Source organism: Mobula birostris, chromosome 5 (assembly GCF_030028105.1).
Source record: "Mobula birostris isolate sMobBir1 chromosome 5, sMobBir1.hap1, whole genome shotgun sequence".
NCBI lineage: Eukaryota > Metazoa > Chordata > Chondrichthyes > Myliobatiformes > Myliobatidae > Mobula > Mobula birostris.
Genome location: NC_092374.1, coordinates 61,021,196 through 61,046,517, shown reverse-complemented (window position 1 = coordinate 61,046,517; position 25,322 = coordinate 61,021,196). Strand labels below are relative to the sequence as shown.

General features: G+C 44.0%; 1 protein-coding gene across 1 annotated transcript in view; it reads right to left on the bottom strand.

Moving 5' to 3' along the window:
- The window catches only part of LOC140197730 (guanine deaminase-like), a 79,537-nt gene that overhangs the window by 15,404 nt on the left and 38,811 nt on the right, over positions 1 to 25,322 (bottom strand). Inside the window, exons 7-11 of the mRNA XM_072258116.1 lie at positions 25,084 to 25,191; positions 23,609 to 23,716; positions 22,648 to 22,745; positions 18,160 to 18,227; positions 13,150 to 13,296 (exon numbers count right to left, since the gene is read on the bottom strand). Coding sequence (XP_072114217.1) covers positions 13,150 to 13,296; positions 18,160 to 18,227; positions 22,648 to 22,745; positions 23,609 to 23,716; positions 25,084 to 25,191 — 529 coding nt within the window. The remainder of the gene's footprint in view (positions 1 to 13,149; positions 13,297 to 18,159; positions 18,228 to 22,647; positions 22,746 to 23,608; positions 23,717 to 25,083; positions 25,192 to 25,322) is intronic.

The window sequence follows — 25,322 nt, the reverse complement described above, 5'->3', positions numbered from 1 at the left end:
TGTGAAAAGTAGCAGTCTCAATACTGACCCTTGAAGAACACCACTAGTTACAGGTAGCCTATTAGAAAAGGCCCCTTTTATTCCCACTTGCTGCCATCTGCCTGTCAGTCATTCCTCTATCCATGCCAATATCTTTCCTGTAATGCCATAGGATTTTATCTTGTGTATGGCACCTTATCAAATGCCTCTGAAAACCCAAGTAAGTGGCATCCACTGCCTCTCCTTTGTCCACCCTGCTTGCCACTTCCTCGAAGAACTCTAACAAATGTGTAGGGCAAGATTTCCCTTGACAGAAACCATGCTGACTTTGACTTATTTTATCATTAGTCGCCAAGTAGCCCGAAAACTCATCCTTACTAATAGACTCCAACACTTTCCCAACCATTGAGGTTAGGCTAACTGGCCTATAATTTTCTTTCTTTTGCCTCCCTCCCTTCTTAAAGAGTGGAGTGAAATTTGCAAACTTCCAGTCTTCTGGGACCATGCCAGAATCAAGTGATTCTTGAAAGATCATGACCAATGCATCTATTATCTCTTCAGCAACCTCTCTCAGGACGCAGGGATGTAGTCCATCTGGTCCAGATGACTTATACACCCTAAGACTTTGAGTTTGACTAGCGCTTTTTCCTTTGTGATAGCAATGGCACTCACTCCTTCTCCCTGACACTCATGGACCTCTGACACACTGCTACTGTCTTCCACAGTGAATACAATGCAAAGTACCACTAAGTTCATCTACTCTTTCTTTGTCCCCCCATTACTACCTCACCAGCATCATTTTCCAATGGTCCAATATCAACTCTCACCTCCGTTCTACTCTTTATTTAACTAAAAAAACGTTTGGTATCTTTCTTTATATTATTGGCTCGTTTGTCCTCATACTTCATCTTTTCCCTTCTTATAGCTTTTTAGTTGCCTTTTGTTGGATTTTAAAAGCTTCCCAATCCTCTAACTTCCTGCTCACTTTTGCTACCTCATATGCCTTTTCCTTGGCTTTTATGCAGTCCTTAACTTCCCTTGTCAGCCACGGTTGACTACGCCTGCCATTTGAGAACTTCTTCTGTGGGACAAATCTATCCTGTGCCTTGTGAACTATTCCCAGAAATTTCAGAAATCTCTGCTGTGCCGTCATCCCCACCAGTATCCTCCTCCAGTCCACCTGGGCAAGCTCCTCTCTCATGCCTCTGTAATTTGCTTTATTCCATTGAGATACTGATTCATGTGACTTAAGCTTCTCCCTTTCAAATTGCAGTATGGATTCAAAGGTTACAAGCAGAAGGAATTCAACAAATTCTCTCTCTCGCAATCCGACACCAACCTGATTTTCCAATCCCCTATGTCACCTCTTTATAAAGACATAATTCCATCTCTTACTAACAGAACAACACCACCTATGCCTTCCTGCCTGTCCTTTCGATACAAAGTATATACTTTGATGTTAAGCTCCCAACTATAGCCTTCTTTCAGCCACGACTCAGTGATGCCCACAACGTCACACCAACCAATCTCTAATTGCACCACGGGTTTGTCCACCTTATTCAAAATGCTACGCGTATTTAAATACAGCACCTTCATTCCTGCATTCTTTGCCTTTTTGAATTTTGACTCTGTGGTACAATTTAACTCTTTGCTCTGTCTGCATTTGTACCCAATCATTGGCTTATCCTTCTTACATTCACGTTACACCCATCATAGAACATAGAACATAGAATAGTACAGCACGTTACAGGCCCATCGGCCCACAATGTTGTGCCGACCCTCAAACTGTGCCTCCCATATAACCCCCCCACCTTAAATTCCTCCATATACCTGTCTAGTAGTCTCTTAAACTTCACTAGTGTATCTGCCTCCACCACTGACTCAGACAGTGCATTCCACGCACCAACCACTCTCTGAGTAAAAAACCCTCCTCTAATATCCCCCTTGAACTTCCCACCCCTTACCTTAAAGCCATATCCTCTTGTACTGAGCAGTGGTGCCCTGGGGAAGAGGCGCTGGCTATCCACTCTATCTATTCCTCTTATTATCTTGTACACCTCTATCATGTCTCCTCTCATCCTCCTTCTCTCCAAAGAGTAAAGCCCTAGCTCCCTTAATCTCTGATCATAATGCATACTCTCTAAACCAGGCAGCATCCTGGTAAATCTCCTCTGTACCCTTTCCAATACTTCCACATCCTTACTATAGTGAGGCGACCAGAACTGGACACAGTACTTCAAGTGTGGCCTAACCAGAGTTTTATAGAGCTGCATCATTACATTGCAACTCTTAAACTCTATCCCTCGACTTATGAAAGCAAACACCCCATAAGCCTTCTTAACTACCCTACCTACCTGTGAGGCAACTTACAAGGATCTGTGGACATGTATCCCAGATCCCTCTGCTCCTCCACACTACCAAGTATCCTGCCATTTACTTTGTACTCTGCCTTGGAGTTTGTCCTTCCAAAGTGTACCACCTCACACTTCTCAAGGTTGAACTCCATCTGCCACTTCTCAGCCCACTTCTGCATCTTATCAATGTCTCTCTGCAATCTTCGACAATCCTCTGCACTATCAACCTTTGTGTCGTCTGCAAACTTGCCAACCCACCCCTCTACCCCCACATCCAGGTCTTTAATAAAAATCACGAAAAGTAGAGGTCCCAGAACAGATCCTTATGGGACACCACTAGTCACAATCCTCCAATCTCTCCACCACAACCCTCTGCCTTCTGCAGGCAAGCCAATTCTGAACCTACCTAGCCAAACTTCCCTGGATCCCATGCCTTCTGACTTTCTGAGTAAGCCTACTGTGTGGAACCTTGTCAAATGCCTTACTAAAATCCATATAGATCACATCCATTGCACTACGCTCATCTATATGCCTGATCACCTCCTCAAAGAACTCTATCAGGCTTGTTAGACACGATCTGCACTTCACAAAGCCATGCTGACTGTCCCTGATCAGACCATGATTCTCTAAATGTCCATAGATCCTATCTCTAAGAATCTTTTCCAACAGTTTTCCCACCACAGACGTAAGGCTCACTAGTCTATAATTACCCAGACTATCCCTACTACCTTTTTTGAACAAGGGGACAACATTTGCCTCCCTCCAATCCTCCAGTACCATTACCATGGACAATGAGGACATAAAGATCCTAGCCAGAGGTTCAGCAATCTCTTCCCTCACCTCGTGGAGCAGCCTGGGGAATATTCCATCAGGCCCCGGGGACTTATCTGTCCTAATGTATTTTAACAACTCCAACACCTCCTCTCCCTTAATATCAACATGCTCCAGAACATCAACCTCATTCATATTGTCCTCACCATCATCAAGTTCCCTCTCATTGGTGAATACCGAAGAGAAGTATGTCTTGGGGTTTTCCTTTACCCTACTCGCCAAGGCCTTCTCATGCCCCCTTCTTGCTCTTCTCAGCCCCTTCTTAAGCTCCTTTCTTGATTCCCTATATTCCTCAATAGACCCATCTGATCCTTGCTTCCTAAACCTCATATATGCTGCCTTCTTCCACCTGACTAGATTTTCCACCTCACTTATCACCCATGGTTCCTTCACCCTACCATTCTTTATCTTCCTCATCAGGACAAATTTATCCCTAACATCCTGCAAGAGATCTCTAAACATCGACCACATGTCCATAGTACATTTCCCTGCAAAAACATCATCCCAATTCACACCTGCAAGTTCTAGCCTTATAGCCTCATAATTTGCCCTTCCCCAATTAAAAATTTTCCTGTCCTCTCTGATTCTATCCTTTTCCATGATAATGCTAAAGGCCAGGGAGCGGTGGTCACTGTCCCCCAGATGCTCACCCACTGAGAGATCTGTGACCTGACCCAGTTCATTACCTAGTACTAGATCTAGTATGGCATTCCCCGTAGTCAGCCTGTCCACATACTGTGACAGGAATCCATCCTGGACACACTTAACAAACTCTGCCCCATCTAAACCCTTGGAACTAATCAGGTGCCAATCAATATTAGGGAAGTTAAAGTCACCCATGATAACAACCCTGTTATTTTTGCACCTTTCCAAAATCTGCCTCCCAATCTGCTCCTCTGTATCTCTGCTGCTACCAGGGGGCCCAACCCTGCTCTCATGACTATACCCCTTCCCCACACAAAACCACCACAGTGGGCTTCACAGCTGAACAGGTGAGAAGACAGCTGAAACGTCTCAACACAAGCAAGGCTGCAGGACCGGATGGTTTCAGTACCAGAGTGCTCAAAGCCTGTGCCCCTCAGCTATGTGGAGTACTTTGCCATGTATTCAACCTGAGCCTGAGGCTCCAGAGGGTTCCTGTACTGTGGAAGACGTCCTGCCTCGTCCCTGTGCTGAAGACGCCACGCCCCAGCGGTCTCAATGACTACAGACCGGTGGCATTGACCTCCCATATCATGAAGACCCTGGAGAGACTTGTTCTGGAGCTGCTCCGGCCTATGGTCAGGCCACACTTGGATCCCCTCCAGTTCACCTACCAGCTCGACTAGGAGTTGAGGATGCCATCGTCTTCCTGCTGAACCGTGTCTACGCCCACCTGGACAAGCCAGCGAGCACTGTGAGGGTCATGTTTTTTGACTTCTCCAGTGCATTCAACACCATCCGCCCTGCTTTGCTGGGGGAGAAGCTGACAGCGATGCAGGTGGATGCTTCCCTGGTATCATGGATTCTTGATTACCTGACTGGCAGACCACAGTACGTGTGCTTGCAACACTGTGTCCGACAGAATGATCAGCAGCACTGGGGCTCCACAGGGGACTGTCTTGTCTCCCTTTCTCTTCACCATTTACACCTCGGACTTCAACTACTGCACAGAGTCTTGTCATCTTCAGAAGTTTTCGGATGACTCTGCCATAGTTGGATGCATCAGCAAGGGAGATGAGGCTGAGTACAGGGCTACAGTAGGAAACTTTGTCACATGGTGTGAGCAGAATTATCTGCAGCTTAATGTGAAAAAGACTAAGGAGCTGGTGGTAGACCTGAGGAGAGCTAAGGTACCAGTGACCTCTGTTTCCATCCAGGGGGTCAGTGTGGACATGGTGGAGGATTACAAATACCTGGGGATACGAATTGACAATAAACTGGACTGGTCAAAGAACACTGAGGCTGTCTACAAGAAGGGTCAGAGCCGTCTCTATTTCCTGAGGAGACTGAGGTCCTTTAACATCTGCCGGACGACGCTGAGGATGTTTTACGAGTCTGTGGTGGCCAGTGCAATCATGTTTGCTGTTGTGTGCTGGGGCAGCAGGCTGAGGGTGGCAGACACCAACAGAATCAACAAACTCATTTGTAAGGCCAGTGATGTTGTGGGGATGGAACTGGACTCTCTCACGGTGGTGTCTGAAAAGAGGATGCTGTCTAAGTTGCATGCCATCTTGGTCAATGTCTCCCATCCACTACATAATGTACTGGGTGGGCACAGGAGTACATTCAGCCAGAGACTCATTCCACTGAGATGCAGCACAGAGCGTCATAGGAAGTCATTCCTGCTTGTGACCATCAAACTTTACAACTCCTCCCTTGGAGGGTCAGACACCCTGAGCCAATAGGCTGGTCTTGGATTTATTTCATAATTTACTGGCATAATTTACATATTACTATTTAACTATGGTTTTATTACTATTTATTATTTATGGAGCAACTGTAACGAAAACCAATTTCCCCCGGGATTAATAAAGTATGACTATGACTATGACTATAGAATACCCCCAATAGAGTAACTGCTCCCTTCCTGTTCCTGACTTCCACCCATACTGACTCAAAAGAGGATCCTGCTACATTACCCACCCTGTCTTTAGCTGTAGTAGTATTCCTGACCAGTAATGCCACCCCTCCTCCCCTTCCCACTCCCTCTATCCCTTTTAAAGCACTACTTTAAATCATCTACTTGTAAGCCTACTGACTCATCGTCAGCTTTATCATACTGCTTCCTAACCCACTGACATGTTAATTTAAACCACTTCCAACAGCTCTAGTAAACCTGCTGCAAGATTATTGATCCCCATTGGATTCAAGTGCAACCTGTACCTTTTGTACAGGTCCCACCTGCCCCTGAAGAGGGCCCAATTATCCAGAAATCCCAAGATTACTACTCTTGAGGTCCTGCTTCTCAGCTTCCTTCCTAACTCTCTGTATTCTGTTTTCAGGACCTCCTCCATTTTTCTACCTACGTCGTTGATACCAATATGTACCATGACTTCTGGCTGCTCACCCTCCCTTTTCAGGATATTGTGGACACATTCAGAAACATTGTGGACTCTGACACCTGGGAGGCAAACTACAATCCATGTTTCCTTTTCACGTCCACAGAATTGCCTGTCTGTCCCCCTGACTATTGAGACCCCTATCACTGCTGCCATCCTCTTCAGTTCCCTACCCGTCTGAGCCATAGGGCCAGACTCTGTGGCAGAGGCACGGCAGCTGTTACTTCCCCCAGGTAGGTCGTTTCCCTCGCCCCACCCCAGTACTCAAAATGGAGTACTCATTATTGGGGGGGGGGGGGGGGGAGTCCACAGGAGTGCTATCCACTATCTGATGTTCTCCCTTCCATCTCCTGACAGTCACCCATTTATCTATTTCTTCTAGCCTTGGGGTGACTACCTCCCTGTAGCTCCTGTCTATCACTGCTTCACTTTCCCTAACAAGCTGAAGGTCATTGAACGGTCCCTAAGGAGCTTCTTCTCGATGCACTGAGTGCAGATGTGGCCAACAGGGAGGCTGAAAGTCTCCAGAACAGAAAACTAGCTCTGTAAACATACTCCCTATTCTCTCAAGATTTAAATAAGAAATAAGGAATGAATTTACCTACTTACCTGGCCTCCGCCTGTTCTCGCCAAAGCCACGTTAAGCCAAAGCCTTACTACTCTGCCTCAGTCTACTCCGACAACGACTGCTCCCATGATGACTGATCCGCTAGGCGGTACCTCTTTTTTCTAGAGACTGGGTTTTTAAGGCTCTTCACCGGACACCCTTTCTTCCGTCTCTCACCCTCCTCCTCTTTTTGGACGCTCCGCACTGGTTCTCTGCCTGTTCTGGTTCTTTTCATCTTGAATTTCCAATGAGACATTAACTAGTTCGACTTCAGCAGTCCCCGCTCCTCCTCAAACTTTATCCCCACTGAATGCACTGCCTTCTACTCACTCCGCACCAATAACATCCTTAACTTCAAATCCACAGACACTGTGTGTGCTGTTGTACTGTGGCAAGCTGGCCTCTACCTTGCTGAGGCCAGGCGGCAACTCTCAGACATCTCATACCCACCCGTTGAAGTGGACCCCACTTTGGACCATCAGGAAACTGGCTCTGACACCATCACCAACCTCATCATCTCTGGAGAACTCCCATCCATTGCCACCAAATTCATAGTTCCCATACCCCACACCGTTCACTTCTTCCTCCCACCCAAGATTCACAAACCTGACTGCCTAGATAGGCCCATTGTCTCTGCCTGCTCCGGCCGTACTGAACTTGTGTCTGCATACTTCGACTTCACTCTGTCCCCCTTGGTCCAGTCCCTTCCACTTACATCCGCAACACTTCTCATTCTCTTAATCTCCTCACTAATTTTCAATTCCCTGGCCCTGACCGCTTCTTTCTCAATAAAAGAACCAACCAGTTCCCCTCTACCACCACCGTCTTTCATCTGGCAGAACTGGTCTTTACCCTCAACAACTTTTCTTTCAGCATCTCCACTTTTTCCAGACCTGAGGTCTAGCAAGAGGCACCCACGTGAGCCACAGCTGAGCATGCCTATTAATTAGATCAGTCCATGTTCCAAGCCTTCACAGGTAAAGCTCCCCTCAGCTACAGTGACAATTGCCTTGGTGCTGCTTCATGCACCCACACTGAGCTCGTCAATTTCATCCACTTTGCCTTCAACTGCCACCCTGCCCTAAGGTTCACTTGGTCCATTTCTGACACCTCTCTCCTCTTTCTTGATCCCTCTGTCTCCATCTCTGGAGACAAACTGCCGACTAACATCTTTTATAAACCTACAGGTTTCCACATGATCTTGACTATAGCTCATCCCACCCTGTCTCCTGTAAAAATGCTATTCCGTAAGATCATAAGACATAGGAGCAGAATTGGCCCATTTGGCCCATCGAGTCTGCTCCGCCATTCAATCATGGTTGATCCTTTCTCCTCCTCCTAAGCCTCACTCTCCAGCCTTCTCCCCGTAACCTTTGATGTCATATCCAATCAAGAACCTATCAAGCTCTGTCTTAAATACACCTAACAACTTGGCCTCCACAGCTGCCTGTGGTAATAAATTCCACAAATTCACCACTCCCTGGCTAAAGAAATTTCTCCGCATCTCATTGTTGAATGGATACCTCACTATCCTGAGGCTGTGCCCTTTGTCCCAGACACCCCCATCAAGAGAAACATCCTTTCCATATCTACTCTGTCTAGGCCTTTCAACATTCAAAAGTTTTCAATGAGATTCCCCCCTCATCCTTCTAAATTCCAGCAAGTACAGACCTAGATTTATCAAACGTTCCTCATCTGATAACCCTTTCATTCCTGGAATCATCTTTGTGAACCTTCTCTGAACCCTCTGCAATGCCAGCACATCTTTTCTTAGATGAGGAGCCCAACACTGCTCACAATACTCAAGGTGAGGCCTCACCAGTGCCTTAAAAAGCCTCAGCAACATCTAGAAACTCAGGTCTCATCTCATCAACTCATCTCAGGTCTCTGTAAGAAATCCTCAGATAGCTGCAGTTCATTCAGAACACTGCTGCTAGAGTCCTCACTAAGACCAAGAAAGTAGAACTTATCACCCCAGTTCTCAGATCACTACACTGGCTTCCTGTCCATCAGAGGATTGACTTCAAAATATTACTTCTGGTTTATAAAGCACTGAATGGTCTAGGGCCAAAATACATCTCCGATCTCTCGTTGCATTGTGAACCTTCCTGAGCTCTCAGGTCATCTATGCTTTCTGTCCCCAGGGTCAAAACTAAACATGGTGAAGCAGCTTTGAGTTACTATGCTCCACATAACCTTCCAGAGGATCTGAAGTCTGCCACAACTTTAAGCTCTTTTAAATCAAGACTTATATCTTGTTCTATGTAAAGTGCTTTGCACTGCCTTGTGTTTGAAATGTGCTATATAAGTAAACTGCCTTGACCTACATGCTGATTTAAGAAACCTCCTGGATGCACCTATTAAATTCTGCACCATCTAAACTTATTGCATCAAGTCTACATTGGAGAACTTCAAGTCACCCATAGCAACGATCTTTTTTTTGCTCTTTTCCCTAATCTGCTTGTAACTCTGTTCCTTAATGTCCCAGTAGTTATTGGGGGTCAGTCGTATAATCCCATCAATGTGATTGCACCTTTCTTATGTTTGAGTTCTAACCATAAAGACTCAGTGGATGAGCCCTCCATTGTGTCCCTTCAGAGTGCAGCTCCCGATTAATAGCACAACTCCCCCTCTTCCTATGTTTTTTTAAATCTTCTTCTTTATCTTTTCTAAAGCACTGAAACTGGCGCATTAAGCATCCAGTCCTGTCCCATGCTCTGCCAAGTGTCCTTGTTGTTCTATGTACTCACCCATGTTATAAGTTCATCAACTTTACATTTAGTACTCATGGCATTAAAATGCTTCAACTCATCCTTCCCATTGCATCCATTACTTGCCCTTCCTTTCTTACAGACTTAATCATTACGACATCCATCTTTCTCTCAATCCCCCCACTTTCTGAACCAGTGCTTTGGTTCCCATCCCCCTGGTTTACCCAAACTAGATTAAACCATCTCGAGCAGCACCAGTGCACCTCCCTATTATATCTGAAGGAGAAGGTTAAAACAATGGGCCACAACTCTTAGGATAGTTCTTCTGAAATCCAATGGAGAATCAAGAAGAAATTACCACACCAAGAATATGGAATTTATTTAAGAGGAAGCTGGATACAGGAGGAAGAAAGGAATGGAAGCATGGGTCTTGGTGTTTTGCAATTTGGAAGTTCTTTGGAAGTCAGGAATGTGTCATAAAACTTGTCTTAATTGTTACACAAAGAATGAACAAAGAAAGAAGAGCTGAGAGAACAAAGAAGTCATGGTTATCTTCTACAAAAACTAGCTCAGATTAAAAACAACGTGTCAGTGATAAGAATTAGCCTGTAAATTAGCCAGATTCAAGCGATGCAATACCTGTTGCAGAAAAACTAAGAAGCTGCAAGTAAAATGCAGAAGCAGCAAGACCACGATCACTGGAAAATTCACTAAACAGTTACATGCTTATAGGTGATTCTATAAAAATACAAGCAAGCAGAGGAAAGTTAAACTACAAGAGAAATAGCCATTCTACACCCTGATCTACACCGTGGTGAGATGAAGAGGGCTGGAAGGAGATATGTGGAACATAATAGCTGCATGTCAGTTGCATAAGAACTAACATGCCACTGTTGGACCAAGTGACCAATTTCTGTAATGCAAAGATGTGGAATCGATAATGGGTAGAGCTGCGTAACACTAAGGGCAGAAGACGCTGGTGGGAGTTGTGTACAGGCCACCTAACAGTAGTAGTGAGGTCGGAGATGGTATTAAACAGGAAATTAGAAATGTGTGCAATAAAGGAACAGCAGTTATAATGGGTGACTTCAATCTACATGTAGATTGGGTGAACCAAATTGGTAAAGGTGCTGAGGAAGAGGATTTCTTGGAATGTATGCGGGATGGTTTTTTGAACCAACATGTCGAGGAACCAACTAGAGAGCAGGCTATTCTGGACTGGGTTTTGAGCAATGAGGAAGGGTTAATTAGCAATCTTGTCGTGAGAGGCCCCTTGGGTAAGAGTGACCATAATATGGTGGAATTCTTCATTAAGATGGAGAGTGACATAGTTAATTCAGAAACAAAGGTTCTGAACTTAAAGAGGGGTAACTTTGAAGGTATGAGATGTGAATTAGCTAAGATAGACTGGCAAATGACACTTAAAGGATTGACGGTGGATATGCAATGGCAAGCATTTAAAGGTTGCATGGATGAACTACAACAATTGTTCATCCCAGTTTGGCAAAAGAATAAATCAAGGAAGGTAGTGCACCCGTGGCTAACAAGAGAAATTAGGGATAGTATCAATTCCAAAGAAGAAGCATACAAATTAGCCAGAGAAAGTGGCTCACCTGAGGACTGGGAGAAATTCAGAGTTCAGCAGAGGAGGACAAAGGGCTTAATTAGGAAGGGGAAAAAAGATTATGAGAGAAAACTGGCAGGGAACATAAAAACGGACTGTAAAAACTTTTATAGATATGTAAAAAGGAAAAGACTGGTAAAGACAAATGTAGGTCCCCTGCAGACAGAAACAGGTGAATTGATTATGGGGAGCAAGGACATGGCAGACCGATTGAATAATTACTTTGGTTCTGTCTTCACTAAGGAAGACATAAATAATTTTCCAGAAATAGTAGGGGACAGAGGGTCCAGTGAAATGGAGGAACTGAGGGAAATACATGTTAGTAGGGAAGTGGTGTTAGGTAAATTGAAGGGATTGAAGGCAGATAAATCCCCAGGGCCAGATGGTCTGCATCCTAGAGTGCTTAAGGAAGTAGCCCAAGAAATAGTGGATGCATTAGTGATAATTTTTCAAAACTCGTTAGATTCTGGACTAGTTCCTGAGGATTGGAGGGTGGCTAACGTAACTCCACTTTTTAAAAAAGGAGGGAGAGAGAAACCGGGGAATTATAGACCGGTTAGCCTAACGCCGGTGGTGGGGAAACTGCTGGAGTCAGTTATCAAGGATGTGATAACAGCACATTTGGAAAGCGGTGAAATGATCGGACAAAGTCAGCATGGATTTGTGAAAGGAAAATCATGTCTGACGAATCTCATAGAATTTTTTGAGGATGTAACTAGTAGAGTGGATGGGGGAGAACCAGTGGATGTGGTATATTTGGATTTTCAAAAGGCTTTTGACAAGGTCCCACACAGGAGATTAGTGTGCAAACTTAAAGCACATGGTATTGGGGGTAAGGTATTGGTGTGGGTGGAGAATTGGTTAGCAGACAGGAAGCAAAGAGTGGGAATAAACGGGACCTTTTCAGAATGGCAGGCGGTGACTAGTGGGGTACCGCAAGGCTCAGTGCTGGGACCCCAGTTGTTTACAATATATATTAATGACTTGGATAAGGGAATTAAATGCAGCATCTCCAAGTTTGCGGATGACACGAAGCTGGGTGGCAGTGTTAGCTGTGAGGAGGATGCTAAGAGGATGCAAGGTGACTTGGATAGGTTGGGTGAGTGGGCAAATTCATGGCTGATGCAATTTAATGTGGATAAATGTGAAGTTATCCACTTTGGTGGCAAAAATAGGAAAACAGATTATTATCTGAATGGTGGCCGATTAGGAAAAGGCGAGGTGCAACGAGACCTGGGTGTCATTATACACCAGTCATTGAAAGTGGGCATGCAGGTACAGCAGGCGGTGAAAAAGGTGAATGGTATGCTGGCATTCATAGCGAGAGGATTCGAGTACAGCAGCAGGGAGGTACTACTGCAGTTGTACAAGGCCTTGGTGAGACCACACCTGGAGTATTGTGTGCAGTTTTGGTCCCCTAATCTGAGGAAAGACAACCTTGCCATAGAGGGAGTACAAAGAAAGTTCACCAGATTGATTCCTGGGATGGTAGGACTTTCATATGAAGAAAGACTGGATGAACTGGGCTTGTACTCGTTGGAATTTAGAAGATTGAGGGAGGATCTGATTGAAACGTATAAAATCCTAAAGGGATTGGACAGGCTAGATGCAGGAAGATTATTCCCGATGTTGGGGAAGTCCAGAACGAGGGGCCACAGTTTGAGGATAGAGGGGAAGCCTTTTAGGACCGAGATTAGGAAAAACTTCTTCACACAGAGAGTGGTGAATCTGTGGAATTCTCTGCCACAGGAAACAGTTGAGGCCAGTTCATTGGCTATATTTAAGAGGGAGTTAGATATGGCCCTTGTGGCTACGGGGGTCAGGGGGTATGGAGGGAAGGCTGGTACAGGGTTCTGAGCTGGATGATCAGCCATGATCATAATAAATGGCGGTGCAGGGCCGAATGGCCTACTCCTGCACCTATTTTCTATGTTTCTATGTTTCTAAATCTCATTATAATTTTAGTCAAATTACAAAATGGGGATTGTACACAGTTTCTCACCTTTACTGCCACCAAGCGTTGCAAGTTTGAATGCTTCCCTATACGAAAGCTCCTCATAATCTGGAGAGGTTAAACTCAGAATCTTGGACGTATCAATGGCTCTCCGTACAGCATCAAGTATTGAAGGCGAGTAACCACCTGAAACATCTAAAACAGAGTTTCGTATCATTTCAGCATTGCACATCAGAAAAGTAGCTGAAAGGTGAATAGTTGTCAAGGAGATACCTTTGAACTGCAGACTAAGAAGATCAGGTAAGAACAAAGTGGTTCTGCTGATTTTCTCCTTGTGAACGAGCCAACACCATAAACCACAAGAGACATTACAGAGGGTAGAGATGATATATGGAATTGTATTACCTGTTGCTGGTGTAGGTTCCAACCAGGACTCTCCTGAGTGAGCCCATCTCTGTCCTTTGGTGGTCCACTGCACTTACCTGCTCCATCACTGCTGATAGAAGCTTGTGCTTCTGATGGTGGGGGATATTAGATTATGTGCACCTGACCTTCAGCAGTGCACAAGGGCTGAGTCATCTTTAGGACCTTCCCTGCTGATACCCATGAAATTCTCACCTTAGTGTCTTCAGCTCATTTCCCTACATGCTTATGATCTTTTGCTAGCATTACACACAGAAAGTTTGGAAATATGTATTCCAATAGTCATGGTCTAGTACATTAGTTTCTAATTTAGAGCCATAGAGTCACAGAAAATGACAGCATAGAAACAAGTCCTTTGGCCCATCTCATCCATGCCAAACCATTTAAACTGCCTAGTCCTATCAACCTGCGCCCAGACCAAGGCCCTCCATTCCCATTCTATCCATGTATCTATTCAAACTTCTCTTTAATACTGAACTCAAAATTGCATCCATCACTTATGCTGACAGCTTGTCCACACTCACACCACCTTCTAAGTGAAAACATTTCCTCTCATGCTTTGCTTAAACTTTTCACCTTTCACCCTTAACCCCATGACCTCTAGTTATACTCTCAAACAACCTCAGTGAAAAAAGCCTGCTTGCAATTACCCTATCTATCCCCCTCATAATCTTCTACGTTCTAGGGAATAAAGTTCAAACCTATTCAATCTTTCCTTATAAGTCAGGTCCTCCAGATCTGGCAACATCCTTGTAAATTTTCTCTGTACTTTTTCAAATTTATTTATATCTTTCCTATAGGTAGATGACCAAAACTGCACACAATACTCCAAATTAGGCCTCACTAACCACTTATAAAACTTCAACATAACATCCCAACTCCTGTACTCTATATTTTGATTTATGAAGGCCAATGTGCCAAAAGTTTTCTTTACAATCCTATCTACCTCTGACACCACTTTCAATGAATTATGAACCTGTATTATCAGACCCCTTTGTTCTACCGCACTCCTCGGTGCCCTACTGCTCACTGTGTAAGACCTACCCTGGTTTGTCCTCCCAAAGTGCAACACCTCACACTTGTCTGCATTAAATTCTATCTGCCATTTTTCAGCCCATTTTCCCAGCATGTCCAGATCACGCTGCAAGTTTTGTTAGTCTTCCTCACTGTCCAAATCACCCCTAATCTTGGTGTCATCCGCAAATTTGCTGATCCAGTTTAGCACGTTATCATCCAGATCATTGATATAGATGCCAAACAACAAACGACCCAGCATCAATTCCTGAGGCACTCCACAAGCCCAGGTCTCCAGTCAGAGAGGCAACCATCTACTACCACTCTCTGGCTTCTCCCACGAAGCCTATGTCCAATCCAATTTACTACCTCATCTAGAATACCAAGTGACTTAACCTTCTTGACCAACCTCCCATGTGGGTCCTTGTCAAATGCCTTGCTGAAGTCAACGTAGACAACTTCCACTGCTTTGTCTTCAGCAACATTACTGTAACTTCCTTGCAAATCTCTATAAGATTGGTTAGATACAACCTACCATGCACAAAGTCATGCTGACCATCTCTAATCAGTACCCGCCTATCCATATACTCGGGTATCTGGTCTCTTGGAATACTTTCCTATAACTTTCCCATTATTGATGCTTGGCTCACTGGCTTATCATTTCCTGGTTTATTCTTCGAGCCTTTCTTAAACAGTGGAACAACATTAGCCATCCTTCAATCCTCTGGAAACTCACTTGTTGCTAAGGGTGATTTAAATATCTCTGCTAGGACCCATGCAATTTCTTCACTTGCCTCCACAGGTTCCAAAGGAACACCTTGCTATGCCCCAAGGATTTATTCACCCTAATTTGCCTCAGGACAGTAAATAACTCCTCCTCTAATCTGTATCAGTTCCATGAGCTCACTTCTATAGACTCTGTATCTGTCTCCTGAGTAAATACAGATGTGAAAAATCAGTTTAAGATCTCCCCCATCTCTTTTGTCTCCACGCATAGATTAGCATTCTGATCTTCCAGAGGACCAATTTTGTCCCTTCCAAACCTTTTGCTCTTAACATATCCCTTAGGATTCTCCTTCACCTTGTCTGCTAGGGCAACCTCATGCTTCTTTTAGCCCTCCCGGTTTCTTTCTTAAATGTCCTCTAGCATTTCTTATACTCCATAGCATCTCATTTGTTCCTACTTGTTAGGCACCTCATTTTATTTTTTAACCAGGGCCTGAATATCTCTTGAAAACCACAGTTCCCTAAACCTGTTATCCTTTTAGAATAAATGTCAAAATGAATGTGCCTTTTATTCTGATGGGCACATACAAGCTTTGTACTTCCAAAATTTCACTTTTGAAGGCCTCCCACTTACCAAGTACACCTTTGCCAGAAAACAGCCTGTCCCAATCCACACTTGCCACATCCTTTCCGATACCATCAAAATTGGCCTTTCTCTAATTTAGAATCTCAACCCGAGGACCAGACCTATCCTTTTCCATAGTTACCTTGACACTAATAGTATTATAATCATTGGATAGAAAGTGTCCTCCTACACAAACTACTGTCTCCTGCCCTGTCTCATTTCCTAACAGGAAATCAAGTATTGCACATTTGTTCATTGGGGCTTCTATGTACTGCTTAAGAAACTTCCACAAACACATTTGACAAACTTTATTCCATCTAGTCCTTTTACAGTATGGGACTTCCAGTCAGTATGTAGAAAGTTAAAATGACCTACTGTCACAACTTTTTGTTTCTTGCAACAATCTGCAATCTATCTACAAATTTGTTCCTCTAAAGCCGGCGACTGTTGGGTGGTCTATAATATAGCCCCATTAATGTGGTCATACCTTTCTTATTCCTTAGTTTCACCCATAAAGCCTCACTAGAAGAGCTCTACATGTACAATCTAAGGACTACCATGACATTTTCACTGACTAGTAGTGCCACCCTTCCTTTTTTGATCTCTCCCGCTCTGTCACGTCTAAAACACCGGAATCCCAGAATACTGAGTTGCAAGTCTCACAACTGGCTACAAAATCATAATTCCAAGTGTTGATCCATGCCTTGAGCTCATCTCCCTTTCCTGGGGACCCAAGTCACCCCAACCACAAATTGTTCCAGCTGCTACTATCCGGGAAATGGTACCGCAGCATTAAAAGCCAGGACCAACAGGGTCCAGCATGGCTTCTTCCACCAGGCCATCAGACTGCTTAACTCATGCTGGCACAACTGAATTCCTATGTTATATTGACTGTCCTGTTGTACATTTATTATAAATTACTATAAATTGCACATTGCTCATTTAGACACCACCACGTTGAATGGAGACATAACAAAGAGAGTTTTACTCCTCATGTATATGAAGAATGTAAGTAATAAAGTCAATTCAATTCAATACTTCTTGCGTTCTTCCATTACTTGGAGGACTCTAGGTTCCAATCTCCTGACAGGGACATGGGCCATAATATTCTGGCTGGCATTTGCCTGGTCATCAGGGAGCTCTGCATTGATAGATGTATTGTCAAAGATTTACGGGACATGGACGTGGCCTCCTTAGTCCACCACGTCTGTGCCATCATCTGGAACCTATCTTTACCAATCCCTTGTGGCCCATAGCATTCTATGCCATGGTACTCCAAACGCAGATGAGATGTTAAGACTGAGGCCCTACCTGCTCTGTCAGGTGGATGTAAATATTCCATGGCACTCTTTCAAGGAAGAGCAGGGTAGTTGTCATGTTTAGAGTCATCAAGGGGTGCAACACAGAAACAGGCCATTTGCTTGTTGACCATGCCAACTATTTACATCTATCCCACATTTAGCTCATCTTTTACTCCACTCAGGTTCCAATTAATCATGCCTGGATTCTGCCACTCATATACACAATTGAGACAATTTACAGTGGACCATCGACCTACCAAACCACACATCTTTGGGTTGTGGAGTGAACCCGTGGGAGAACATGCAAACTCTGCACAGGCAGCATGCTAGTGCAGGATTAAACCTGGGTTTCTTGCACTGTCAGGCAGTGACTCTATAAACTGCACCTCTTCTCTCCGATGTCCTGAGCTATCACTTAATTTAACTCAGATTTAGATTCGGATCACATTGAAATTCCTTACTCAGGTGAACCTTACAGAGTAAACAGTATACATGACAATGATGCATACTGCAATCAGTGCGAAACAACAGAATGGCACAAGTTAGCAGATAGTCCCACACCCATGAATCTTCTCTGCTTCTCTCTAGCTTTTGTCTCATTTGATTAAATAAGCATTTGCTTATTTTTCAACATTGATGTCTGGTTCCAGATTCTTCCACAAGAGGGAAATTCCTCTCTTCATCCTCATTGTAAAGATCCTCAGTTTCGAGCAAGTCTGCTCTCACTCCTCTGAACAGCATGGTGAAGGTACTCCACCAGACTGGTGGGTAGGGAATTATAGGATTTAATCCCAGCAACTAGGAACCCGCAATATGATGCATCCACGTTCTGTTCAGAAAGCTCCAAAGCGGTTTGTAGTCAATGAAACAATTTTGAAGCATTATTGACTGTTGAATTAAAGAGACAAGAAGACAAAGAAGACAAAAGGTGCACACCTGGTCCAGAGACAAAAAAAATGGTTTACCTACCTGTTCCTAGCCCCACATTTACTTTGTGATTCAAAGCCCTTCGTACATCCATTAAACCGCTGCACATGCTGGAGGGTGAAAGAGAGAAATCATGCCCCAGTATGTCTGTTATTCACACAGATTCTAACAACAAGCACGTACAACTAACAATTGCCCATCAGCACTAACAGGCTCCACTGGATATTGCTAACACTGGAATCATGGAGTTGTGGTGTGCCAAGTTTTTCATAATAACATTGCTCACTTCTCTGGTAAATCTTCCATTAATGTCCGTATCTCTGCTCCATAGCTCTCTCAGCTCCCCCAGCCTCTGGAACCAAGGTTCCACCCATGACACAGGTTTTACCGTGCAGTCTGAAGGCTAAACCAAGTTAGTCACCAGTAAGCCTAATGGGGAATTTGGGAGAAAGTGCAATACCGCAGAGTGGAAGGTTCGTTACCGCGGAATGCGGGAGGTCTGTCACCGCAGAGTGCGGGAGGTTCGTCACCGCAGAGTGGAAGGTTTGTTACCGCAGAGAGCAGAAGGTTCGTTACCGTAGAGAGTGGAAGGTTTGTTACCAAGAATGGAAGGTTCCATATAACCATATAACCATATAACCGTATAACAATTACAGCACAGAAACAAGCCATCTCGGCCCTTCTAGACCGTGCCGAACTCTTACTCTCACCTAGTCCCACCGACCTGCACTCACCCCATAACCCTCCATTCCTTTCCTGTCCATATTGTTGTCCAATTTAACTTTAAACGAAACATCGAACCTGCCTCAACCACTTCTGGTGGAAGCTCGTTCCACACAGCTACCACTCTCTGAGTAAAGAAGTTCCCCCTCATGTTATCCCTAAACTTTTGCCCTTTAACTCTCAACTCATGTCCTCTTGTTTGAATCTCCCCCACTCTCAATGGAAAAAGCCTATCCACATCAACTCTATCTATCCCCCTCATAATTTTAAACACCTCTATCAAGTCCCCCCTTAAGCTTCTACGTTCCAAAGAATAAAGACCTTTCTCTGTAACTTAGGTGATGAAACCCAGGTAATATTCAAGTAAATCTTCTCATACTCCTCTATTTTGTTGACATCTTTCCTATAATTCGGTGACTAAAACTGTACACAGTACTCCAAATTTGGCCTTACCAATGCCTTGTACAATTTCAACATTACATCCCAACTCCTATACTCAGTGCTCTGATTTATAAAGGCCAGCATACCAAAAGCTTTCTTCACCACCCTATCCACATGAGATTCCACCTTCAGGGAACTATGCACCATTATTCCTAGATCCCTCTGTTCTGCTGCATTCTTCAATGCCCTACCATTTACCATGTATGTGCTATTTTGATTAGTCCTACCAAAATGTAACACCTCACATTTATCAGCATTCAACTCCATCTGCCATCTTTCAGCCCACTCTTCTAACCAGCCTAAATCCCTCTGCAAGCTTTGAAAACCTACTTCATTATCTGCAACTCCACCTATCTTAGTATCATCTGCATACTTACTCATCCAATTTACCACCCTATCATCCAGATTATTAATATATATGACAAACATATAAAACAACATTGGACCCACTACAGATCCCTGAGGCACACCACTAGTCACCGGCCTCCAATCTGACAAACAGTTACCCACCACCACTCTCTGGTGTCTCCCATCCAGCCACTGCTGAATCCATTTTACTACTTCAATATTAATACCTAACGATTGAACTTTCCTAACCAAACTTCCGTGTGGAACCTTGTCAAAGGCCTTACTGAAGTCCATATAGACAACATCCACTGCTTTACCCTCGTCAACTTTCCTAGTAACCTCTTCAAAAAATTCAATAAGATTTGTCAAACATGACCTTCCACGCACAAATCCATGTTGACTGTTCCTAATCAGACCCTGTCTATCTGGATAATTATATATACCATCTCTAAGAATATTTTCCATCAATTTACCCACCACTGACATCAAACTCACAGGCCGATAATTGCTAGGTAGACTCTTAGAACCCTTTTTAAACAATGGAACAACATGAGCAATACGCCAATCCTCCGGCACCATCCCCGTTTCTAATGACATTTGAAATATTTCTGTCAGAGCTGCTACTATTTCTACACTAACTTCCCGGTTCATTACCGCAGAGTGCGGAAGGTTCATTACCGACAGCGCAGAATGTTCGTTACCGAGAGTGGAAGGTTCGTTACCAAGAGTGGAAGGTTCGTTACCGCAGACCGTGGAAGGTTCGTTACCGCAGACTGTGGAAGGATCGTTACTGAGAGTGGAAGGTTCGTTACCGCAGACTGTGGAAGTTTCGTTACCAAGAGTGCAGAACGTTCGTTACTGAGAGTGGAAGGTTCGTTACTGAGAGTGGAAGGTTCATTACCGCAGACTGTGGAAGGTTCGTTACCGAGAGTGGAAGGTTCATTACTGCAGACTGTGGAAGGTTCGTTACTGAGAGTGGAAGGATCGTTACCGAGAGTGGAAGGTTCGTTACCACAGACTGTGGAAGGATCGTTACCGAGAGTGGAAGGTTCGTTACTGCAGACTGTGGGAGTTTCGTTACCAAGAGTGCAGAACGTTTGTTACTGAGAGTGGAAGGCTTGTATTGCAGAGTGCGGAATGTTCGTTACCGAGAGTGGAAAGTGCGTTACCACAGACTGTGGAAGGTTCATTACTGAGAGTGCAGAATGTTCGTTACCGAGGGGGGAAGGCTTGTATTGCAGAGTGCGGAATGCTCATTACTGAGAGTGGAAGGCTCGTTACTGTAGAGAGTGGAAGGTTCGTTACTGAAAGTGGAAGGTTCGTTACCGAGAGTGCAGAACATTCATTACCGAGAGTGAAAGGATCGTTACCGCAGAGTGTGGAACATTTGTTACTGACAGTGCGGAATGCTCGTTACCGAGGGTGGAAGGCTTGTATTGCAGAGTGCGGAATGTTTGTTACTGAGAGTGAAAGGATCGTTACCGCAGAGTGTGGAACGTTCATTACCGAGAGTGCAGAATGTTCGTTAGTGAGAGTGGAAGGTTCATTACTGCAGACTGTGGAAGGTTCGTTACCGAGGGTGCAAAACGTTCGTTACCAAGAGTGGAAGGTTCGTTACCGAGAGTGCAGAACATTTGTTACCGAGAGTGGAAGATTCGTTACCGCAGAGTGTGGAATGTTCGTTACCGAGAGTGTGGATGGTTCGTTTCCAGGAGTGTGGAACGTTCGTTCCCACAGAGAGTGAAACGTTCGTTACTGCAGAGTGTGGAACGTTCGTTACCGCAGAGTGGAAGGTTCGTTTCCAAGAGTGCAGAACGTTCCTTCCCGCAGGGAGTGGAAGGTTCGTTACCGCAGAGTGGAAGGTCTGTTACCGAGAGTGCGGAAGGTTCTTTACTGCAGAGTACAGAATGTTTGTTACCCAGAGTGGAAGGTTTGCCCCCAGTGAATGGCTGAGTTTAAAGGCAGAGACAGATCTATGCAGAAGTGAGATATGTATGAAAGATCAAGGAATAAATGACATGGTTATAATTTGAACTAAAGAGGGGGATGGAGAGACTTATGAAAACATCAGTATAAACAAGCTGTGCTGAATGGCCTCCCTCAATGCTGTACCATGCAATACATTAAAATATATACCTTTAGAAGAGAGACAAAATGTTTTGGAATCTTCAGGGACCTAGCTGAGAATCCATTGGGGGATCAATCAACATCTAGACTTGGGAATCAGGTTAGCAAATAACCATCAGGGCAGGGAGCAAGGGGCCTAGCAAGAGCATCTGCCAGAGCTATTGTCCAGACAGGAAACAAAGTTCCTGAGATTAACCAGAACCTGACAATCCTCATCCAGTCCAGGCACTTTCAATACCACCACACTCCTAGAAATATTGCACATCCCATGCACAGCTCAATGACCGTAGAATCTGATTTCCTTTTAAAGATTCACACAACACAGAAATAGGCCATCCATGCTGACCATGAATCCTAAATCAACACTGATCCCTTTCTATTCACCTTGTGTTCCCACTAACCTGCACCATGCCTTACCACTCATCTACACACTTAGGGTAACTCACTGTGGCCAATTAATCTACCAGCTCACACATCTTTGGGATGTGGAAGGTAATTAGAGTACTAAGAAGACTGCCATTGAGTGACTGGGAGAATGTGCGGATGCCATACAGACAAAACCCAAAGTCAGGATTGAACCCAGGCTGCTGGAACTGTGAGGCAGTAGGTCTACCAGAGTGCCACAGGGCTGCCCCATTACGAATGTTGATTGCTTGATAAAGTTTAACTGCACTGTCTGAAATAGTGCCGTGGGAAGGCAGGAGGCGCCTCAGCTTGATGCTTCATTGAAACGAAGGCACCTAAGTCAAAGCAGCACTCCCTTAGTGTGGCATGGGATCACTGGTCTGGACTTCTGTGTTCAAGTTCCTGGCGTGCAACCTTAAAGCCAAATCTCGACAGAATATTAAACCAAGAGTTCTTGTTGTACTCATTTTTTTTTCGGATACTCACGATATGTTAGAATTGGGACAGTGTGCAATGCCAGCTCCTTTCCTCTGGAAGAGTTCAAGCTCCTCATCGGAGAGGTAGACTCCATGAGCCATGATAGTCTGGAAAGACATTGTAGTTGATGATGAGCTCTTGATGAGAGGCTCCTTTAAAACTCTTACACAGACGGTGGGAAAAATCCAGAAAAATAGGCAGAGACTCAAAGGGGGAGTGTACGATAAGAATGCAAGTAGATGTAGGAGTAGGCCATTTGACCCCTTGTTCCTGCTAAACTTTTCAATTAGGTCAAATATATTCCAGATCACTGTCTTCAATATACTCATTAAAAAAAGCCTCTACAGCTCACGGCAAGAGAATTTCAAAAACTTCCTCTTTCTGACGAAATTTCTTCACATCTCTGTCCTAATAGAGAACAGGTAAGGAATTTTTCCTCTATTCACACCACTAGTTCCATAATATTAGACAGCCATCCTACTCGAAATCACAGCCCTCTGCGTGAGCTATAAAAAGGAGGCAAAATCTGGGGGAAGACTGTTTGTGAAATCTATTGGTGACCCTGGTTGAGTGACAAGTATCAGTCTTAGGATATCATGAAAAAATTCCCCACTTCTTTGCAAAATAACATTGTGGATCAATACACACACCCGAGGAAGGGCTTTTAGGGAATTAGGGAAGAAGGGTACCTCCAACAATCTAACACTCTCTCAGTACTGCAGCTGGACAACGATTCTGGATAGGTGCATGAATCTGCTACCTTCTGAAATTGCAACATGAACATCATGCTCTGTGTGCAACTGATATATAATTAGCAACAATGCCCAGGAACACTCCAACTAGCAGCCCTGCTTCCAGCTTCTTATCTTGGGAAACTTGGGCTGGAAACAAGGACCACAGATATATGTTGAAAGTGGATGGCAGTGGAAGGTTGGGAGGTTAGATTCTTTAATCTGCAAGAAGTACTTACCTTATCATTCAGAAGGCCGTGGACATCATAAACTTCGGAATAATTCTTGCAGTTTGGAAATAGTTTGTTCACAGCATTAATCTCAGGCTGAGTCTCACTGATATGACTCTGTTTATGAAAGAAAACACGTTTCAGGCAACTACAAGTCTATGGAGAGTAGAATAAAGGAAACCAATCAAGAGCAGGTTGGAAGGTTATGTTTATAGGTAGCAAAGAGTAAGGATGAAGGTTTCAGCAACAGATGAGGTGAGGCTAGAATCACGTAATGTCTCAAAGGTAAAGAGCTCTTGACTTTATTTCTAATAGGTTGAACCATGCTGGCTGTGACTGGCAGTTCTGATCAGAGCCTTCGGGATCCAGTCAATTAACCCACAGTAAATGCTGGACTTTGATACATGTGCAAGAGACATGGAACTATTGGACCAACCTTTGGATTCACGGAGCAAATCCGTCAGCTGAATTCCCACCCCGTCTCCAGATGGACCCTAGTGGCAGAACCCAGACTCACTGAGTCTTCGTGGGAATTCTAGGGTATGGATTGAAGAGGTTATGGAGAACTTAATTAAACTTTTAAAAATATTTAGCTGTTTTTTAAACGTCTGTAACTATTTCTAAATGCTTAAAACAAGAACGGCAATTGTAATAGTTTTTGTGTGTCAAAATGTCAGACATATAAAAATTGTAAAAGGCAACAACAGAAGGCCAAAGCTGCTCTGTCAGCTCCGCCCATTAGGGGCACTTTGAGGCAAAGCCTTTGCACTACAGTGGTACCAGCCAGCTCAAGGGGTGTGCTGCAGGGTTCCAGAGTATGAAGGACCAGACAGATTGGTGCATCATTTCTGGCAGTGTTTGCACAGAAACTTTTATTAATAATGTCATATCTTTGACTGCCAAGGACAATCATACCATGGAAAGACCACGATCATCCACGTCATACGACATGGCACATAATGAATAAGCGAATACCTTTGAAGTAACATAATAAAACAGGTCCTCTCAATCTGGCCCAGGTAACCACAGGAAACAGTGGACCATGATGCAGGGCAGAGAGAACAAACTGATCCCATCTTTGTTGTCTTCATATGACAGAGCAGCAGAACAAAATCTGAAGAGCATGCCAAGTTTATCTGGAAAAATTATTTGTATTTTAAGACATAATAATCAGCAAATATGAAATTGGTATTAATAGAAATTGCTGCTGAATATTGTATCTTGACTAATATAAAGTCACAGAGTCAAGGATAAAGTAAATGAAGAGGGACAGCAACAAAGACCAAAGACTGAAGGGCTGATGACCAGATGGTACAGGCTTAAAGATGGCCAGAAGCACCAGAATTAGCAGAAGAAAATGCAATGAGTGGTTAAAATTGGAAAAGCAGCCTGTTAGTGTGGACAGAAGCAATAGTGCACAACTGTACAAGTACTAGCAGAGAACATTGGCAGGAATAGGGTTCGGGGTGCATTATATGCTGTACCTGAATGTTCAAGTTATTGGCATTTGCAAATGTCCCTATTTGTTTCAATAACTCAGAAGAGCAAGACAGCGCAAATCGAGGGGTCACAATAGGTCTCACCAGAGGATACTAAAACAGAAAATAAATCAGTAAATACCACTAGTTACACACTACCATCAAACTATAAAGTCTAAAATTATTGCTGTCTTTGAATTAACATAAAAATAGAAAATGCCGGATATAATCAAGAGGGCAGGCAA